The 22,024-nt window shown below is 41.1% G+C and overlaps 1 protein-coding gene across 1 annotated transcript; it reads left to right on the top strand.

Moving 5' to 3' along the window:
• The first annotated feature begins 433 nt into the window (after positions 1-433).
• LOC134371820 (orphan sodium- and chloride-dependent neurotransmitter transporter NTT5-like) lies at positions 434-17,975 on the top strand. The gene is given in 8 exon segments (XM_063088677.1): positions 434-474; positions 14,025-14,098; positions 14,101-14,210; positions 14,560-14,761; positions 14,903-15,008; positions 15,426-15,479; positions 17,359-17,519; positions 17,719-17,975. Coding segments are annotated over 8 exon segments (1,005 nt in total).
• Positions 17,976-22,024: the final 4,049 nt, after the last annotated feature.

Genomic DNA, 22,024 nt, shown 5'->3' with positions numbered 1-22,024 from the left:
AATCACCTCTTCAAGGCCTTACCTTACAATTGTCATAATAGGATTTACTACTCTCTTAACAGTCACAGTGGGAGCCAAGTTTCTAATACATAAAACTTGGGGAACATAATTCAAGCTTCAGGGAGTTTTGGAGGGACATAATTCAATCCACTACATTCTGCCGCCAGCCCTCCAAAACTCACATCCTTTGCACATACAAATACATTCACTTCATCCCCGAAGTCTTAACTTGTTTTATCTCAAAAGCCCAAAGTTCAAAGTCCCACCTGTGAAATCAGTATAAGTTATCTACTTCCAATGTACAATGGTGGGACAAACACAGAGTATATATTCCTGTTCCAAAAGGAGAAATAGGCCAAAAGGAAGGTGTAACAGGTCCCAAACAAGTCTGAAACCCAGCAGGACAGGCATTAAATCTCAAAGCTGGCGAATCATGTACCTTCACTCCATGTTCGACCTCTTCTGCATGCTGGTGTAGGGGTCGGGTCCCCAAGTCCTTGGGCAGCTCTGCTCCTATGGCTTTCCTGATCGTAGGTCACACTTCAGCTCGCCCAGGCTGGTGTTCCACTCTGTTAACTCCACAGGTCTGGGGTCTCCAAGGCAGTCCTGCTCTCATGGCTCCACTAGGCAGGGCGCTGATGGGGTTTCTTGTCACCTCTTGCAGAGTGATGGAGATGCAGAAGATTATTCAGAGCCCATGTATTCAGAACAATGAGAAGCCCTAAGGGACTGCACCAAGGGAAAACTCCTTCAAGAGAGGAGAGCCCAGGCACAGCCCCGAGTCAGTTTTTGCTTCAGTTTTTATTGTAAAGACAAGAAAGTTACAGAAGAAAAACAGTTGGTTCATCAATCATAGTGAAAACATAAACAAACTGGCTACGTGACAATCTTCATTAAAGTATGTGTAACTTAAAATAGTTTAAGCAATTTGCCATCAAAAGGAGTCATAGGGCCGGCCCATGGCTCACTCGGGAGAGTGTGGTGCTGAGAACACCAAGGCCTTGGGTTTGGATCCTATATAGGGATGGCCAGTTCGCTCACTGGCTGAGCATGGTGCTGACAACACCAAGTCAAGGGTTAAGATCCCCTCACTGGTCATCTTTTTGAAAAAAGAAAAAAAAAGGGAGTCATAAAACTAAGATATATGATGTAGAAAAAGAAACAATGAGATAATCACCAAAGTGCATAACTCCCCAAGAAACTGAAAGATACAGCTTAGGGGCAAGATGTGGAATGTCCACCAAGCACTTACTAGCACAATATCCTTGAAGATTTTAGCTTACGTACTCTCCCATCATTTAAGTTTAGCTGAACTAAGAGCAACTGCCCCCAGAGCAAACATTCTTTGCTGTGCTTCAATTCTCTTATCTACATCAAAGGCCTGTCAAATTTTTCTGGTCCTTCTTAATCTTAGCATTCCTATGTGTTTTTCTAAAGGGTTGGGCTTTGACCCCCTAAACTAAGGATTTTGGTCCTCTAAACTACAGGCTTTGGGGCCGGCGTGTGGCTCACTTGGGAGAGTGTGGTGCTGATAACATCAAGGCCATGGGTTCAGATCCTATATAGGGATGGCTGATTCTCTCACTGGTTGAGTGTGGTCCTGACAACACCAAGTCAAGGGTTAAGATCCCCTCACCGGTCATCTTTTTAAAACAAAACAAAACAAAAAACTACAGGCTTTGGCCTTCTACGCTAAGGACTTTGGTCCTCTAAACTACATGTGTTTTATTTCTATCTCATTAATAACTTCTTAGTCAATATCTTCTACAGTTTCTCTGCTGCAACTCTGACCCCATGTTTCCACTCGACATTGCTCTAGTGAAGACACTATGTGGTGACTCCACTCCTGTGACAGATCTCTTCCTGGGCCCCCAGACTTTTCCATACATCCTTTGAAATCAGGATGGAGGCTCCCAAACCTCTACAGTTCTGGCATTCTTAACACCACGTGGATGCCACCAAGGCTTCTGGCTTGTATCTTCCAAAGCTTTGGGTCCAGCCACACCTGGTGCCAATTTAGCTACGGCTGCCAAAGCAGCTGGGGTGCTGGTGCTGGAAGCAGCTCCCCGAGGTGGTCCTGAGCAGTGAGCCCATGGAGGGTGCTTCAGGCCTGTTCCCCAAGACCATTTTGTCTACCAAGGTCTTTGGGCCTGAAATGAAGGATTGGCGTCAGAGGCTTCTGCAATGCCTTCCGGGCCCTTTCCCCCTTCTCTTGATAATCCCTTTTCTTTGTACTAATCTTCTCAGCTAATGGTCAATAGACTGCACCATTGCATGCTCTCTGCTTTTCTACCACATGGCCAGACTGCAAATTTTCTAAATGTTTACACTCTGCTTCCCTTTTGCATTCTGGCTTTATGTCATGCCTTTGCTGCCATAGCTCAGCATAGGCTGTTACAAGTAGCCATGCAACTTCCTTAATGCTTTGCTGCTTAGAAATTTCTTCGGCCAAATGCTCTGGTTCACAACTCCTAAGTTCCAACTTCCACAAAATCCTAGGGCATCGACACAAAGCAGCCAAGTCCCATGCCAGTTCACAGCAAGGGTGATCTTTGCCCCAGTTTCCAATAAACTCCTTCTCATTTCTATCTGACACCTCCTTAGAATGGTCTTTACAGTCCGTATTTCTGTCAGCATTCTGCTCACCACCACGTAACAAGTCTCTAAGACATTCTAAGCTTTCCCTCATCTCTTTGTCTTCTTCTGAGTCCTCCAAACTCCTCTAACCTTTTCCTAATGCCCAGTTCCAAATCTGTTCCCACATTTTCAAGTATTTGTTATAAGCAACACCCCACTTCTCTGGTACCAATTTTCTGTATTAGTCCATTTTTGTTGCTTATATCAAAATACATGGAACTGGGTGATTTATAAAGAAAAACGACATACATTGCTTACAGTTTCTGAGGCTGAGAAGTCCAAAGTCCATCTGGTGGTGGTGACAGTGACCCACGGGTCTCACATTGCAAGATGATAGAAGCAGAGAGAGCAAGAGAGAGAGAAGAAAGACAGACTCTCCTCTTCTTTTAAAGCCCTCTGAACCACACCCCTAACCACCATTTTTAATCCATTCAATACTGCACCATCCTGCAATCCAATCACCTCTTCAAGGCTCCACCTTTCAGTTACCATAATAGGATTTCCCACCCTCTTAACAGTCACAGTGGGGGCTAAGTTGCTAATACATAAAACTTGGGGGACACAATTCAAGTTTCAGGGAGTTTTTTGGGGAAAAAATTCAATCCACTACAACTTCCATTTTTAATAGTTGATTAAAACATGTCTTGGTGAACTCTTTGGGCTGAATTTGGATGGAGACCTCTGAGCTTTGTATACCTGGATGTTTGTATCTTTCCTCAGATTAGGAAGTTTTCAGCCATTATTCTTTCTGTCCCTCTATCTGTTTTCTTCTTCTGTAAATCTGGTTATATAAATGTTAATTCTCTTGATGATGACCCATACATAGATCTGATAGGCTTTCTTCATTCATTTTATTTTTTTCTTTTTGCTCCTCTGATTGGATTATATAAAATGATCTGTCATTGAGTTTGCTTATTTTTTCTTCTGCTTGATCTAGTCTGCTGTTGAAACTCTGTATTGTATTTTTAAATTCAGTCATGTATTCTTCAACTCAAAAATTTGTTTGGTTCTTTTTATTGTGTTTTTAATGTCTTTGTTTAGCTTCGTCTTTTGTTCTTGTATTGTTTCCCTGATTTTGTTATATTGTTTATCTGTTTTTGTAATTCAGTTTTCTTTAGTAAAAGTTACTAGAAGGAAGGAAAAAATAATCAGAGCATCTTTTGTAATTTGCTGTTTTCTTTTGAGTTCTTCAGAAAAACTATTTTGAATTCTTTGTCAGGTAACCTGTGGATTTCTAATTCTTTGGAGTCAGTTACTGGAAGTTTATTGTGTTCCTTTGGTGGGGTCATGTGTCCCTGATTTTTTATGGTTTTGTAGTCTTATGAAGGTGTCTGCACATTTGAAGAAGCAGTCACTTCTTCCAAATTTTATGGGCTGGGCTGGTAAGGAAAGACCTTCACCTGTGTGGAGGAAGGGGGAAAGGAGGTGTTCTGGAAGCATCATGGCACTGGGTCTAGTGGTGACAAGTATCAATCGTGGGGGCACATGTTGGGTCCAGGTTGGGGTATGCTAAGTCTTGTTAGCTCAGGCAGCTGGGATCCCTGATGTTGTCACCTGAATGGTCCTTGGTGACAAGAGCTGTGAGAGGTCCACAGTGCTGTGAGGGCTGTCCAAGACCTTGGCTGTGCCTTTGAGTCTACCATCTAGGCACTGAGGCTGGCAGCAGTAGAGGCTAGATCTAGCAGTGTGCTCAAACACTGCTGTAGAGGCCAGCTGTAGGCACAGATGTGGCAACAGAGATCACCTGCAGGCTTGCATATGGTAGCAAGGGGTGGGGTCAGAGGCAGGTACTGGGCCTGACTTTGGGCACACATATGGAAGCAGGGGCTGAAAACTTGTACATGCATGATTTCAGGGGCATGTTGTGGGCTGGCAACAGGGGTCAGGCCATTTGAATGTATGTGGGCAGCTGCAGAGTCGTTTATGGGTGCAAGCATGGTGGTAGGGTTGGGGCCTGTGGTGGGAGGATGGAGGGCTATTTGCAGGCATGTGTGCAGTAGTGGCACTGGGTCCCTGGGTCAGAACCATGGAGGCAGCATCTTGGGTAACTTCAGGGAAGAAGGGTGGTAGCTTAGGTGCCTGGAGAACGTGATGGCCACTGGCATGGGTCACTGGGTCAGGGTGACCATGGTAGGAGCAGCTCAAGCAGCTCCAGGGAGAGGGTGGTGGATCAGGCACCTGGAGGCTGTGAACATGAACAAAAACTGCAGGCCCTCTGCAGTGAGAGTTGTAGGCAGTTTGCTGCTGCTATGCTAACAGTTGGTTTCCTCAATGGTGAAAGCTGCTAGGTTCCTCTGTAGAACAAGCCACTGGGGTCAGTCATTGGGAACACTCAAGGGTTCTCTGTGGTGAAAGTTGTGAGGAGCTGCTCAGTGGCCACGAAGGCTATTGAAGTTCTCAGCAGAGTAGTCTTCTGGAGTCCTGTGCTGAGCAGGCCACTAAGGGTCACTGTGACTCCTGCCAGCATGGCTGGTACTGACATAGCCTTTTCCATTTGTTTGTTCCCCACTGTCTCCACACTGTCTCAGGTATGCCAGTCCCCTCAGAGATCTGAGAGAGGCAAAACTGAAGTTGCTTGTTTGGGCAGTGTCCCAAAAGGCTAGGGAAAGTGATTATCCACCCCACTCTTCTTTTCCTTGAATGGAGGATGTACAAGCAAGGGAATTCCCTCTCCATGCTGAGCAGTGCTGGCTTGTGGGATGATGTAATGCAGGCACAATGAAACTGTTCTTTCTACCCATTTTGTGCAGGTTCTTCTCAGTGTTTTTCTTCCACCATGTTGCTGAGGCAGACTCTTAAGCTCTTCCAGAGTTATTTTTGTTCACGAATAGCTGATCTTTATGGGGAAATGCAGGCAGGAACTCCTAGTCTGCCATCATGCTCTGAAATAGTTTGGTTTCTGTGTTCCATCTTACTTTTTTGTTTTCTATTTGTTTCTCCTGTTCCATATTTTGTTTTTCTTGCCTTCTTTTGGATTGATTTAGTAGTTGTTTCTCTTTCCATTTTTTTTCCTCTGCTAGTTTGTAAGTTACCTGCTCTGCTTTCTGTTATTTTAGTGCTTTAGTGATTACCCTAGGATTTACAATATGCATTGTTAATTTACCAATGTCTAAAGGTAATCAATATTTTACCCTCTTCCAGTATAAGGCCATAACACTTTTTTTTTTATTTTAAAGATGACCAGTAAGGGGATCTTAACCCTTGACTTGGTGTTGTCAGCACCACACTGTCCCAAGTGAGCTAACTGGCCATCCCTATGTAGGGATCCGAACCCATGGCCTTGGTGTTATCAGCATCACACTCTCCCAAGTGAGCCATGGGCCGGCCCTCATAACACTTTTTATATCCATTTTTACTCATTCACAACTTATGTGTGAATGTTATATCATTGTACTTTCATTTTATATTCTTTTTCTAAACTCATAGACATTATTGTTTTATTTTAAAGTCAGTGTTCAATTAGATTTCCTGCCTCCAATTCTCTCTTTCTTTGTTCTTTATTCTGTGTTGTGTTCCAGGCCTTCCATCCGTGATTTCCTTCTTCTATTTGAAGAATATCCTTTTAATTTTTCTTTTGAGAGTGTCTACTAGTGGCTGACTCCCTATTTTTCTCTTCTGAGAATATCTTTATTTCACTCTGCTTTGAAACCTATTTTATCTGGATGTAGATTGCTAACTTGGCAGGGTCTTTTTTTTCCATCACACTGAAGACAGTTCACTATCTGCCAGCTTTTATCACATCTACTGAGAATTCAACTGTCAGTTTGAAGGTCATCTGTCTTTTTTGCAGACACCTTTTAAGACTATTTCTTATTTGGTTTTCTATAATTTTATTATAATGTATCTAAGGGGCATTCCTTTTATGTTGCTTGGTATTCTTTTGGCTTCTCGCATCTGTGGCTTACTGTTTTCATTAGCTCCAAAAACTCTCAGCCATTGTTTGTTCGCATTTTTTCTCTGCCTCATTAGCCATCTAATCTCATTTGTTGGACCTTTCCACCATACCATCTGGGTCTTTTAAATTTTTATATTTTTTCATCTATATTTCTCTTGCCCTTGACCCCAGTTAATCACTGATCTGTTTTCTATCATTATATATTATATTTTTCTTTTCTAGTTTAGGTAGAATCATACTGCATTCTTGTATCTGACTTGTTAAACTGATTCTTGTATCTGACTTGTTAACATAATGGTTTTGGTATTCATCCATGTTACTGGATGTTTTGGTGGTTTGTTCCTTTTTATTGCTAAGTAGTATTCCATTTTATAATCATACCACAGTTTGTTTATCCATTCTTCTGTTCATGGGCATTTGAATTATTTCTAGTTTGGGGCTGTCTTGAGTAGAGCTACTGTGAGAGTTTATGTACAAGTCTTTGTGTGGACAAATGTTTTCATTTCTTTTGGGTGAATGCATAAGAGTAGGATCACTGGGTGATATGTTAATGGTATTTTTAACTTAATAGGAAGTTGCCAAACTATTTCCAAAAAATTTTTAATCAATTTTACATTCTAACTAGCAAGGTGTAAGAGTCCCAGTTGTTCCATATCCTTACTAACATCCTTGATACCATTGATCTTTTTAGTTTTAACCATTCTAGTACATGTGTAGTAGTTGTGATTTTAATTTGCCTGTCACTCATGACTAATGGTGTTGGCTATCCTTTAAAGTGCTTATTGGCCTTTTGCATATCTTCTCTTGTGAAGTGTGTTTGTTACTGAGACTCCGAAATTCTGTTTGCTTGCCATTCAATATCCAATGATCAAGAGACAAGAGTTGATGTAAGGAAAGGTAGCCTTTAATTAGAAAGCTGGAAGCCTGGGGAAATAGTCGACTTATGTCTCAAAGACCATCTACACCTGTCCAGGTTTGTCAAAAGGTTTTATAGGGGTCTGTGTTAGAAAGCTGATTCATGATGACAGGACTTCATTTTTTTTTTTTCTTGTATGGCTGAGTAGTATTCCGATGTGTGTATATATATTACATTTTCTTTATTCCTTCATTTGTTGATGAACACTTAGGTTGACTATATCTTGGCTGTTGTGAATAGTGCTGCAATAAACATGGGAGTGCAGATATCTCTTCAACATACTGATTTCATTTCCTTTGCATAAATACCCAGTAGTGGAATTGCTGGATCATATGGTAGTTCTAGTTTTAATTTTGGGGGGAGCATCCATATTGTTTTCACAGTGGCTGTACCAACTTACATTACCACCAACAGTATAGAAAGTTTCTCCTTTCTCCATATCCACGCCAGCATTTGTTATTTTTTGTCTTTTTGATAATAGCCGTTCTGCTTGGGGTGAAGTGATGTCTCATTGTGGTTTTGATTATTCTTTTGATATTAGTGATGTTGAGCATTTTCTCATGTATCTGTTGGCCATTTTTATGTGTTCTTTTGGGAAATGTCTATTTAAGTCCTTTGCTCATTTTTAAATCAGATTATTTGCTTTTTTGCTATTGAGTTTTTTGAGTTCCTTGTATATTCTGGATATTAACACCTTATCGGATGCATAGTTAGAAAATATTTTCTCCCATTCTGTAGGTTGTCTCTTCACTTTGTTTTCTATATTTTGTTAATGTGGTGAATTATGTTGATTGATTTTCTAATGTTTTTTTTTTTTTAAAGATGACCAGTAAGGGGATCTTAACCCTTGACTTGGTGTTGTCAGCACCATGCTCAGCCAGTGAGCGAACCGGCCATCTCTATATAGGATCCGAACCCGTGGCCTTGGTGTTATCAGCACTGCACTCTCCCGAGTGAGCCACGGGCCGGCCCTTGATTTTCTAATGTTAAAGCGTTCTTGCGTTCTTGGACAAACCCCATTTGGTCATGGTATACGAGGGTACTTCAAACTGTTTGTGGAAAAATAGAATTAAAAGATAATACAAGTCTTCCCATGAACTTTTTGAAGTGCCTTCGTATTATTGTTTTTATATATTGCTGGATTAAATTTGCTGATGTTTTGTTAAGGATGTTGAATTTAGGATGTTGATGAGAGATATTGGTCTTCATTTTTCTCTTCTTCTCATGTCCTTGCCTGGTTTTATTATCAGTGTAATTCTGGCTTCATGAAATGAATAGGGAAGTGTTTCCTCCTTCTGTAGTTTCAAAAGAGTTTCTGTAAGTTTGTTATTTCTTCCTCAAATATTTGATAGAGTGTGCCAGTGAATGTAGAAGATTACAAATCTTGATTCTTATTTGATTATTAGATAGGGTTTTTAAGTAATGCATGTATGGGACAAAAGTCCTTGGCTAGGAGGCAAACGGCCTACAGCTAGGGAGCAAAAGCCCATCTAATCAATTCTAATCGAGTATATGTTGATTCTCAGCTGATTTTTGGTATAGGGTTTTTATGTAATGCATGCATGGAACAAAAGTCCTTGGCTAGGAGGCACAAACAGCCTACAGCTAGGGAGCAAAAGCCCATCTAATCGATTCTAATCACTGTTTAGGTAAGGGATTGTATACACTAATTGTTAATATAATGGGTTCATTGAAAGATTTTGTAAAAAGGAAACTTACAAAAGACTAAAGCCTTTAATGTGGGCAAGAGACAGGGATTGTTTTGGGGGCAATAACCCTCAATACAGCAAAACTTAAGTGGTGGGAAAATATGAGTTAAGATTTCCAAGGACATTCTGCTAGATAAGTTAGTACATGGGGGTCGTTCCACATTTTGCTTTAAGCTGCTTCTTTGAGTTTATTAAGAAGTCAGACACTTTAAAGATTACCTTATTGTTTCTTTTGCACAGCACATAGTTTAGATTTATGACTCTTTTGATAGTATATTGTTTAAACTATTTTGAACCATGCATGCTTGGATGAAAATTGTTACATAACCAGTTTCTTTATGTTTTTGCTATGATTGATTAACCATTTGTTTTTCTTCTGTAACTTCCTTATCTTTACAATAAAAACTGAAGCAAAAACTGACTCGGGGCTGCACCTTGCTTCTCCTTCCTAAAAGGAGTCATCTTGATGCAGTCCCTTCAGGCTTCTCAATGCATTGATATTTGCTTTCAGTAATCTCTTTTGTGTCTCTTACAAAGCGAGAGGTATAACAAGTGAAGCCTTCTGGGCCTGGAGTTGTTATAGGTGTTGGGAGAAAAAAACACCCTTGGAGACTGATATAGAAAAAGAGAAAAAGATTTTTATTTCCAGCAGCCGGACTGCACCAGTCAATTCAAGGTGCGGCCCTGAACCATCTTTGTTCTCGGTTTTTAAAGCTGCAAGCGCGGCAACTTGGTCGCCTGATCACCGCACCAAGAGGTATTAGCCAATGCAAACAAGCCAACAGTACACGAGCTAATTTTGTAGTTAGCAGAGTTCTTCCCGTCCCACCCCCACTTTCCCGCCTAACTTTCACAAAATGGAGGGGCTATCTTAAGTGGCGTCGGTCCTGCTCTTAGAAAAGAGGGCATTACTTCATTCCCCACTGGTTTTAAGGGAATTTTCTAAAGCATATCTTTGCTTAAGGGTCAATATCTGGTCCCCAATTTATGTGTTCCCAATCTTTTAGTGGGATTTGATCATATTGGGAATGGAGAACCAGTAATTTGACCTCTTGCATGCAGGACCGAATTAAATTGAGGAGTTTATTGAAAAGGCATGGTCCCAAGGTTATTAGCAAGAGGAGAATTATTAGTGGTCCCATAAGGCTAGAAATTAAAGTTGTTAGCCATGGGGAAAAGTTAAACCAGGATTCAAACCAGTTAGAGGACTGTTCTTGTTCTAAGTCCCGTTGCTTGATGCATTCTCGTAACCTTTTCATGGAGTCTTCAACGACTCCAATATGATCTGTATATACCCAGCACTTTTCCTTTAATGCCAAACAGAGTCCCCTTGTTGTAGAAAGAGGAGGGTTATAGAATTTTCAAGCTCATAATCATTAGTTTTTATATATAGTCCTTGGTTTTGCACACCACTAAGCGTAAGTTTAGGCTTTCATCCCCATGGGCAGAGTCTGTCTTTGGTGATTTCAGTCGGATTCAGAGACCTAACAGTTTGGTTCACAGGCCTAGCCTTATTGTTTCAGAGTTTTCTTTGTAGGAAGGCTTTAAAATTATATTTCAGGGCCGGCCTATGGCTCACTTTGGGAGAGCATGGTGCTGACAACACCAAGTCAAGGGTTAAGATCCCCTTACCAGTCATCTTTTAAAAAAATATATTATACTTCGATTTATCTAATAGACTGTAGGGCTGTTTTTGTGTTTTCTGTTTCATCATGTAATTGGTAATTTGAGTGTTCCAGTGATTTTTTTCATTTCATCTAGGTTGTCAAGTGTGTTGGCATAACATTGTTCATAATATTCTTGTTTTATCCTTTTAAGTATTTGATACCCCTCTTTCATTTGTGATATTAGTAATTTGCATGTTCTCTCTTTCCCCTTGATCAGTTTAGCTAGAGTTTATAAATTTTTTTAAGTCTGCTTTTGTTTTTGCTATTTTCTCTATGCTTGTTAATTTTCTATTTAATTGACCTCTGCTTTAATCTTTAATATTCCCTTTCTTTTACTTACTTTTTCCTGGGGGATGAAGATGAAGCAGCTGGAAGTTGCAGGGAAGAATTCTGGAGGAGATGCTGCTATAAGGAAAAAGATTTCCAGAAATTTGCATAGAGGTCCCTTTGAGTCTTTACTGAATGCTAAGATGTACATGTGTCAGGTTAAAATCCACAAGGGCATGTAAAGAACAACTGGAGAACAAGTTCTGAATGGGGTGTTTCATAGCGACCCCAGAAGGGCCATGCCTTAGCAGTAAGACTGAGCTACCCCTGAAGAAAGGGCTTCTGTAGACTCACCAAAATGAAGCTTAAAAACAAGCCTCAAAAGAATGAAGCTGAACCCACAAGTAATGTTACCTGCTAGAACAAAGCTCATTACTCATTAAAGGAAGGCAATAAAAGCCAGACTCTCAAGTTCACAAAGTCTAGCATTCAGTCAAAAATTAGTAAACAAGGGCCGGCCAGTGGCTCACTCGGGAGAGTGCGGTGCTGATAACACCAAGGCCACGGGTTCGGATCCCATATAGGGATGGCCGGTTGGCTCACTTGGGAGAGTGTGGTGCTGACAACACCAAGTCAAGGGTTGAGATCCTCTTACCAGTCATTAAAAAAAAAATTAGTAAACAAATGAAGAAGTAGGAAAATGAGACCCATAACCAGGAGAAAAATGAGTAAGTAAAACAGACCAATAAATGACAGAGATGATGGCACCAGCAGTCAAGGACATTAAAACAGCTATTAAAACTATGTCAAAGAATTTAAAGAAAAACATGAACCTAATAAGTGGAGAAATAGAAGATATAAAAAGAACTAGTATAACTTCTAGAAATTAAAAATACAATAAAATGTAATATCTAATATCTAATAAAATGAAAAATTCCCCAGATGTGATTAACAGCAGATTAGGTACTACAGAAGGAAAGATCAACTTTTCTCAGGGATCAAAGGCCTGTGCTACGTTTTATTTAAGGTTTGAAAACAGTTGTTTTATATATCTTGTCCAATTGTCTAGTTGTTTACAGTGGGAGGGTAAATTGGTTCCTTGTTACTCCATCATGGCTGGAAGTAAATTATCTACTGAATTTTATGTTTCAATTATTTTATTTCAAGAAGTTCTGTTTAGTTTTTTTTTTTAAATCTTCATAGTCAATTTATAGTTTCTTGTTCCCTGCAAATATTTTCAAATTTGTCTTCCATTTCTTAACTATAGTAAACATAATTCTATTATAGTCTTTGATAATTCTAATATTTGGAAGTAGGTCTATTTTCACTGTGCTGTTTCTGATGGGTATTGCTCATGGTGGGTTTTTTTTTTTTTTGACTTTTGTGTACTTGGTTGTCTCTAAGTCCTATTTATTTATTTATTTTGGGAGACTATTATTTATAGGAATTCTTAAAGGCCTAGGATGAAGGTATATTCATTCAGATATGATTTTTGCTTCTACCTTATTTATATGGATGCTTGAAAGAGACTACTTGAAACTCTATTCTTGGCTTAAGCTTTTGAGACAACCAGGGCCAAAAAATTGGGGCTGCAGATTTAAGTAGAGCTGGTTTGTTGTCATAACATGTCAGGAATCTAAACTTTCCTCGTTGTTTTGCTAATTTATGAAACGACTTTCCTTGCATTTCCTGTTGTGTGGAAGGATTGAGTACAAGCTTCTGATTCATTTTTATACTGAAGGTGCAGCTCTTTGAAGCACCAGATTTAAGAGGGGAACTTCTATTTGCTTCTTACTTTGAACAGGCTCTGGTGTTTTTTATGTGGCCTCCATGGCCCCCTTTTATGTACGAAAGGTCATGAAATTGGAAACTGTAGGTAGTTTGCTGTATTCAGATTACATGAGAGTACTTCAAAAAGTTCATGGAAATATTTATATTGTCTTTTAATTCTATTTTTTCATGAACTTTTTGAAGTATCCTTGTATCTTTGAGACAAAGTGTCTTTGGAAATCCCCTTTCCCCACTGCTTTTGTCTGTACTTTGATTTTTGCCTGATAATTCCTTATTATCTTGTTAACATTTTTATTCTTTGAGAAGATTTAAAAATATTTTCCAGACTTTTAAGTTATTTTTAATGAGAAGATTGGTCCAAATATCTAATTGGCCTATTATTAGAATAGTATATAGTATTTTATTTTCTAAAATGTGATCAAACTATACTTATTTTTCGGAAGCTTGCATTTTGCTCTTATCAGTAAATCTTGGCAAGCCTTCCATTGTAGTTCTTTAGAGCAATGAGCTGGTTTTTTAGGATCTGCAGAAATTAGCCAGTGAAGAATGGGGGTGGGCATGAGGGTGGTACTGGGCAAGAGAGGGCATGTGGGTCCTGAAACTATAAGTAATTAAGTCTGGCCAGAACATGGAATATGAACAGAATCGGGGGGGGGAAGATGGGGCTGAAATATTCATCAGGTGTTAGATAACAAAGTCCAAGAGGCAGTTTCTCTCTCGTAGCACAACTCCATGGGAGCATTATACACATTGTAGTCTAAGTAAACTGTGCTCCCCAAATTCTGTAATATGAAGCTTAGGAGGTTGACTTTTACCCATTAGTCTCAGAAGGGAGGGAGGGAATTAGTAGGAAGTGAATAAGAGATCTCATCACTAGAACAGAGATCACAGAGTCTTCTAGAAGACTATAAAAAATACTTCACCTGGGGTCCCCCATGGTCATAAATTCTCTGAGCTCACACAGACTAATTCATGGCCCTGGAGGTTGGTGACTTCTAAGTTTCATTCCAGGCTCTACCTTACCCAGAACAGCAATATTAGGCTAATGATATCCCTTCTTCTCATCTAGAAGATAAGGGAAAAGGGAAATCGTTTCCTAAGAGTCCAAACGATTCTTATTTGATTCAACCTCCTATCCCCAGGAATGCTGGAATACTTATGAAACTCATACACCTGGAGAAACTGCCTCCTGACACCCAGCCCCCTGAAAACCTGTTGATAACCCAGCCTCCGTTTACACCACCTGGCTCAACGGCCTGCCCCAGCATGTCAAGAACGTGGTCCTCAGTGAGGTCCCTAAGTGCAACATAGAGAAGCAGTTTTTAAAGGTCAGTAAAGATAGCTGAGGGGGGCCTAGAGTTCCTCAAAGTCTTCTGCACAACAGAAATTTCAGCTCTTATTAGCACCAGAAAAAAATCCCAGGAGCACCAGGATAACCGGAAGTTCTGGTAATGCAAACAATGATAGATTGCAGAATGCCCTTCCGTGGATAATACCAGGTGAATTGGTTTTCCATGACAGAGTTAGCTTGGGGATTTGATTTTCTCAGTGACCCAGGGCTTTCAGGGAGCTTTCCAGAGAAGGTAGAATATATCTTTTTTTTTTTTTTTTTTTTTTTTGTCTTTTTTGTAGTTAAGTTCAAGAACACTTTAACTTCTTTCCTTTCTCTCCTTGCAGGTTAAGGAGGGCACAAGCTTTGCATTCCTGGCCTTTATTGAAGCTATGTCATTTCTTCCTGGGTTTGTCTTCTGGTCTGTCCTCTTCTTCCTGCTGGTGCTGTCCCTGGGGCTGACCACCGTGGTAGGGATCATACAGGGCATCATTACCTCACTTCAGGACACTTTCTTTTCCCTCAGGAAACATGCAAAGCTGCTCACAGGTACTCTGATCTATGGCCCTACACCCAACAATGACCCTGACTCCACCGAGACTCTTATCCAGTCCTGGCCTATGCCCTCCACTTAGCCCTTGTCACCCAGCCAGACCTATGACCTTGATCCAGACCCAGTGTTTCCTCCAGTGGGCTTCTCTATGTTCATGTTCCTGTGTGGCCTCTTCTTCACTCGACTTTCAAGCATCACCTTCATCAGACTGCTGAGTGAATGCTGGACAGTCTTTCCCCTAATCATCATCATCATATTTGTTTTTTTTTTTTTTTTCCCTTATTTTCTTTTTTTTTTTTTTTTTAAATTTTATTTTGTCGATATACATTGTAGCTGATTATTGCTCCCCATCACCAAAACCTCCCTCCCATCTCCCTCCCCCCCTCCCCCCCAACAATGTCCTTTCTGTTTGCTTGTTGTATCAACTTCAAATAATTGTGGTTGTTATATCTTCTCCCCCCCCCCCCCCCCCGGTTTGTGTGTGTGTGTGTGTGTGTATGTGTGTGTGTGAATTTATATATTAATTTTTAGCTCCCTCCAATAAGTGAGAACATGTGGTATTTCTCTTTCTGTGCCTGACTTGTTTCACTTAATATAATTCTCTCAAGGTCCATCCATGTTGTTGCAAATGGCAGTATTTCATTCGTTTTTATGGCTGAGTATCATCATCATATTTGAAAACATGGCTGTAGCCTAGGTCTACGGGTCCAGGAGGTGATGTCCTAAGCCCATGTTTCCACAACACATGGGACTATAGGAATGTCAACTCCTTTCTTGTTGCCTCTACTCCCTCAACTAGGGTGACATAGGGACCCTTAATTTCAAGACCTCTGTGAAATCTTTTTATTTATTCATTCATTTAACATATTTTTTGAGTGCTTCATATGTGCCAGGCACTGTTTTAGTAACCAGGGTTACTGCATTGAATAAAAAAAGCATCCCTGTCCTCAGAGAGCTTACATTCTAGTGGTATAGATAGACAGTAACCAAATTAACAAATAAAAATTAAGAGTAAAATTGTAAAGAATAGAAAGAAACCAAAGGGTAATAGAAGATGATCTATAGTGGGAGCGTGTCTGGGCACTAATTCAGATTAGACTGCAGGGAAGGTTTTTTTGTTAAGGTGACATGTGAGCAGACTCCTGAATGAAATGAGGGAGGGAGCCATGACAAGATTTTGAGAAAGAATGTTCCAAGAGGGGAAAGAGTAAGTACCAGGGCCAGAGGAAGCATTATGCCTATTTTTAAGTAACAAGAAGGTCAGTGAGGCTGGAATAAAATATTGGGAGATAAGGCCAGAGAGGTAATGGGGGCTGAATCATGTGAGCTATGATTGTAGGACTTAGTTTTTTATGCAGAATGAGAGATGAAGCATTGGAAGGTTTTGAGTAGGTGAGTGACATTATGAGATTTAATTTTTAAAAAGATATCTATGTCTGCCAGGTAGAGAATAGACTATCAAGGCTCAAGAATGAAGCAAGAAGAATTAGGAGCTGTGTAAAATTCCAAATGAGAACTAACAATTGCTTGGACTAGGGTGGTAGAGGGGTGGGTTGAGAGAAGTTGTCTGATTCTGGAAGGTAGAGCTACCAGGAAAAGGGAAGAAGATAATCAGATACTGGGATCTAGAAGACATAACTAGAATAGAAGAGTGGGAGAATCCAAACCAAATACAAGGGACTCCTGAGCCCAGCTTTTTACCAGGCTGGTGTGTGGACATCCAAGTGATATTATTCAAGGGTGAAAGGCTCAGGTGGCAGCAACATTTTCAGGTGATAGTGGTTCTTGGAGTCAGTTTGCTCACTTATTAACTCATTGATTAACTCATTCAACAAATATTTCTTGAGGCTTTCTCTGTGTCAGGAAAGCCTTGTGGTACTGATACATAAATGAATTAGATTGAGCTCCTCCTCTCAAAGAGCACAGAGTCCAAAGAGGAAGACATATACTTGGCTCAGCAGACAATCCCAGTACAGGGTGGTAAGTCTATAATAGAGGTAACGGGACAGTCTAGGTGCACAGATGGTTGTTTAAGGAAGACTGGAGAGTTAGGGAGGGTTTTCTGGAGGAGAGGATGCTTAAGCAGAGTCTGGACAAATGAATAGGCAGAGAAAGGGAGACTGGCATTCTAAACGAAAGGACTGCACTTGTATATTTATTAATACTGAAAATACATACTAAATGAGACTGGATATATAGCTGAAAGAAGCTAAGTTCTCTGAGGGCTGAGTGTTACTTTTTTGTGTCTGTGGTGTTCACTGCTGGGTACCCTGGCACATCATAGACATTCTCATGTTCATGGGATGAATGAAAGGGACTTGGCCTTTACCCTGAGAGCATTTATCCTGAGGGCATTGGGTACCCATGGAATGTTCCTGCACAGTAGAAGGGTACTTTTGAGATTTTCTTGGATTGGGATGGAAGACAGACTGACGAGGGAGAAGATGAGAGAGGATGAGATGAGATGAGAAAGGATGAAGCAGGAGATCACAGTTGCAATAGAATATTTTAAAGATGCTAAGGTTGGGCTGGCCTTGCCCAAGGCTGTGTAAGGCATGACTGCACCTCCCACACTCTTGTGGCCCATCCCCAGGTTCCTTTCAGAACTGGAGATCCTGTTGGGACACCCCATCTCCCCCCCGTATTGTTGGCTGTGGTGCTGTCTTTGTCCATTTGTGCTGCTAATCATGTTTGTGACAATCCTGGTTTACGTTTGTATGAAGACCTTCACCTCTGTGGCCTGGGACTCAAGCAGTGTGAGCCTCCGTCCCTAGAACTCCTTAGGGAGTGAGGCCAGACCTTTCAATCCACCCTTGGCCAGAGGACGCAGTCATCTCATTCTCTGACTCCCTGAAGACTCATTAATTCTCTGCCCTGGTTCTCCTCCTACCGTTCCCCTCCACAAGTCTTTTCTCCTGGGAATTTTGATATTCTGAATGTTTTTCTGATTTCTCTACAAAAGAGGTGCTCCGACAGTACCCATCATGGACACTACTCTTGATGATTGCCCTTTTCATCATTGTCATCCTCCCTGTCCCTACCTACTTTGTATACTGCCTCGCCCGTGGGATTCCCTTAAGGCACAAGAATGGGGATGGACCTATCCAAATCCCTAAGTGACCAGTAGTGCCCAGTAAAGGAGTCCAAAAGGAGAAAATTCTACAAGATGATAAAACAAAGTGTTCATCAACCTGTCATGTGAATTCCTAACTTCATTCATTTTGCCTGACATCACCCATCCCTCAAAACAGATCAAACAGACAACTCTTAATATCAACTTGCCACTATTGATATCCCTGGATCCAGAATCACTTTTATTCCTAATGGGAGAGGCATTATTTGGGGGGCTCATGGGGCCTGGCTTTACAGCCCCCTCCTGGGCCCTGTCTTCCTTGGTTACCACTGTCATTGTGTTTTCCCCACGTGCTTCCTTACACACTCATGCACAATTCATATGCACGTTGGCCACGCCTGCCAAGCCTGCTGTTTTTGGCGTGCCCACCTACTGGAGTAGAGCTGGAGGAGCAATGCTGTTGGTCAATAAGTCAGTCCATTGGAACTGCAAGCACTGCGTCTTAGCAGGTCTTTTTTTTCCCTATAGATGTCTCAGGTGTTCAGTTTTCTCCTCACAAGGCTTCCATTTTTTCTACAGCCAAGTATCTAGCCCTGAGTTCCTGCCCTCCTCTTGTAAATTCAGACACTAGATTAGGACTGGCCTTTAGCCCAGTGTGAAATCTGGGAAATGACAGGATTCAACAAAGATGGAAAGATATTGATGTGCTTGCTACTGAGATATGGTAATCCTATCATAAATCTAAGAATTATTTTTAAAAAGAGATTGCAAAACTGCAATGGAAGTCCCAACACTATGTTGTAGACTAAGTCCATCTGCAAATCAATGCTCTCTCTACCAGTTTGTGGTACGAAGCAGTATCTCTGAGCCCGCCAAGGGTCCCATTGCTGCTTAGTAAGAGACATCACTGGTTTTATCATGGGGTTAAATCAAATGAATTTGTCCAGCGAATGATAACTGAATGGGTTTCTTGGAACTCGTCTGAGGGCCGCTCCATAATGGAGCTGAAGTACTTGGCAAGAAGAGATGGGGTCCAGTCCGTTAGCGACTGGGGATGAGGGCTGTGGATAGTGATGGTTGGGATTCCAAAGTTCCAGGGAACGGGTTTCGCCTAAATGCTCAGAGATCCCAGGATTTGGGATTCCTCAGGGCCCACGGCTAAGTTTCTTTGATAAAGGAAGGAAGACACCCCCAGCCATGGGTGGGTGGGACTCGAGGGGTGGGTCTGGTGGGTGGATAAGGTAGAGGTGTCGGAAATCTCCGGACCTTTGAAGTCTCACACTCCTCCAGCTCCAAGATAGGAGGACCGGAGGGGGCGTGAACCTCATCGCTCATTGGCTCCTGTACCCTTGTAGCCCCGCCCCCATCCACACCATCTGTCACCTTGAAGACTCAGTCGGGCAAGGTGGGCATGGGAGAGAGAAGGCGGTGGCCTGCTCCACGCGAGGGAGTCTCCAGCCTACTTCCTTTGGGAGCTCTGGCGCTCGTCCTCCTTTCTGTCCCCCAAATTCCAGCTTTGGGGATGTAACCTGTGGGGGCGAGGGGGAGGGATTGAAAAGCAGGGGCTTACCAGATAAACTGGTAGGGGTGGGAGGAGGACCTTGACGGAAGTGTCTCCTCCTCCCACCCTAACTTTTACCTCCTCCGGGACTCTTGCCAGAACCTAACCACAAGCTTGTTTGAACTTGAACTGAGGATATCCTACATTGCTGTAGGGGATACTGACTGAGCAACAGGAAAACCGGTTTCTACTGTAGGAACTTCTCTGCATAGCTCTGCGGATCTCTATTTTCTAAAGTCGGGTTTCTTAGCACCCTGGGATGTAATCAGAGTATTTTCTTCTGGACTGCTCGTGGGAATCTCTGGCCTTGTTAAACGCAATGGAGCCGAGTCCTTGGTGAGGCGTCATTACACATCTTCACTTTTACGCCTCACGAGAATGGCGTGAGATGTAGCTATGGTCATTCTCAGTTCTCATGAAGAGACCTGGAAGAAAGAGAGGTTTACACAGGGAGTCAGGGGTAGCCTGAAAAAGATGGTCTTCTGTCTTCCACTCCTTTTGTTTTAGAAATTTTCAAATACTTGCAAAAGAATATCATAATGAATTGCTATGTGCCCATCATCCAGCTTCAATAATGACCAACTCATATCCAATCTGGTTTCATCTTTCCTCCCCCCACTCTTGCCTCCCCGTTATTTTAAAGCGATTCCCAAATTTATCACTTCATCTGTAGATGAGTCAGGTATCTATAAAAAATAAGAATCCCATTTTTAAAAGCCCACAAGACTATTATCATACCTAAAACAAATAATATTTGGTATCATCAAATATGCACTCAGTATTCAGATTTTCCTGGTTGTCTCATAACATTTTTTTTCTGGTAGCTTTATCTTTTTTTAACAGCTTTATTAAAATACAGTTCACATGTAAACGTGTGTAATTCATTTAAAGTGTATAATTCAATGGCTTTAGTATATTCACAGAGTTGTGCATTCGTCACTACAGTTAATTTTAGTACATTTTCATTACCCCCAAAAGACACCACACCTCCCAGCCATCACCTCCTTACTCCCCAGCTGCACCCTTGCCCCCAGCTTTAAGCCACCACTAATCTACTTTCTGTCTCTATGTAGATTTGCCTATTCCGGACATTTCATATAAATGAACTCATATAATATGTGGTCTTTTGTGACTGGCTTCTCATACTTAGTATAATGTTTTCCAGATTCATCCATGTTGTAGCCTGTATCAGTACTTCATTTCTTTCTATTGCTGAGTAATACTCCATGATATGGATATACCTGCACATTCTATCTATCCATTCGTCAGTTGATGGACATTTTGTGTTGTTTCCACTTTGTCGCTATTATGAATAGTGTTGCTATGAACATTCATGTAAAAGTTTTTGTATGGACATTTGTTTTTATTTCTCTCGGGTATATACCTAAGAGTGGAATTGCTAGTTCATATGGTAACTCTGTGTTTAACTCTATGTTTGAGAAAGGTCTCATATTTTTTAAGGTTTGTTTGAATCAGTATCCAAATAAAATTCAGATGTTGCAATTTATTGCTATATCTCTTATGACTTTAATCTATTAGGGTAGTTTGTCTCTTTTATTCCTGTGCAACATATTGATAAAACTGGGTTATTTGTCTATAGAATTCCCAACTGTCTGGATTTTGCTGATTGCCTCCCTGTGGTATTGTTTAACATACTCTGCTGTCCCTTGTATTTCTCATAAATTGGTGGTTAAGTAGAGAAGTTGATTAGTTTTACATTCAATATTCTAGCAAGAATACTTCATGAATGGTTTTATGTATTTCTGTCAGGAGACAAAAAATGCCTGGTTGTTTATTTGTGATGTTAGAAGCCACTGATGATCATTGTGTAGACCTGTATATTCATTAGACTTTATGAAATGGTGGTATGCTAAGCTTATCATTCCTCTCTCTCTCTCTCTTTTTTTTTTTAGCTGAAATACTTCTAGGAAGAGAAACTTCTTTTTTTTTTTTTTTTGTCCTTTTCGTGACCGGCACTCAGCCAGTGAGTGCACCGATCCGAACCCGCGGCCGGAGCGTCGCAGCGCTCCCAGCGCCGCACTCTACCAAGTGTGCCACAGGCTCGGCCCGAAAGAGAAACTTCTTATCAGACTTTTGTAACCCCCTGGCATACAGTGTGTACAGGAAAGTTACCAGTTTAAAAAATGAATTTGTTGCCTAATAGCCAAATGTGATCGTTGAGAGTTTTTCTTTTTAGCATCTTTATGAACTCACAGATTTAAGTATATTTGATGTGTTTAGGTCCATTGCAGCTGTTTCTTTTTTTTCTTTTTTCTTTTTTTTTTAAGATGACCGGTAAGGGGATCTTAACCCTTGACTTGGTGTTGTCAGCACCACGCTCAGCCAGTGAGCGAACCGGCCATCCGTATATGGGATCCGAACCCGGGGCCTTGGTGTTATCAGCACCACACTCTCCCGAGTCAGCCACGGGCCGGTCCTGCAGCTCTTTCTATTGATGCTCAAATCGTCTTATCTTTGGCTTCTAGGAGTCTCTTCAAGTTTACTCCTAAGTCCTTTTCACAAGACCCCGGTAGTCTTTAATAACTTCCATGCTTTCTTTTTTCTTTTTTCTTTTTTTTTTAAAATAAAAGATGACCAGTAAGGGGATCTTAACCCTTGGCTTGG

Source organism: Cynocephalus volans, chromosome 3 (genome assembly GCF_027409185.1).
Source record: "Cynocephalus volans isolate mCynVol1 chromosome 3, mCynVol1.pri, whole genome shotgun sequence".
NCBI classification, from domain to species: domain Eukaryota; kingdom Metazoa; phylum Chordata; class Mammalia; order Dermoptera; family Cynocephalidae; genus Cynocephalus; species Cynocephalus volans.
Note: the sequence above shows the minus strand (reverse complement) of the source record. Positions and strands in the feature narration are given on the sequence as shown.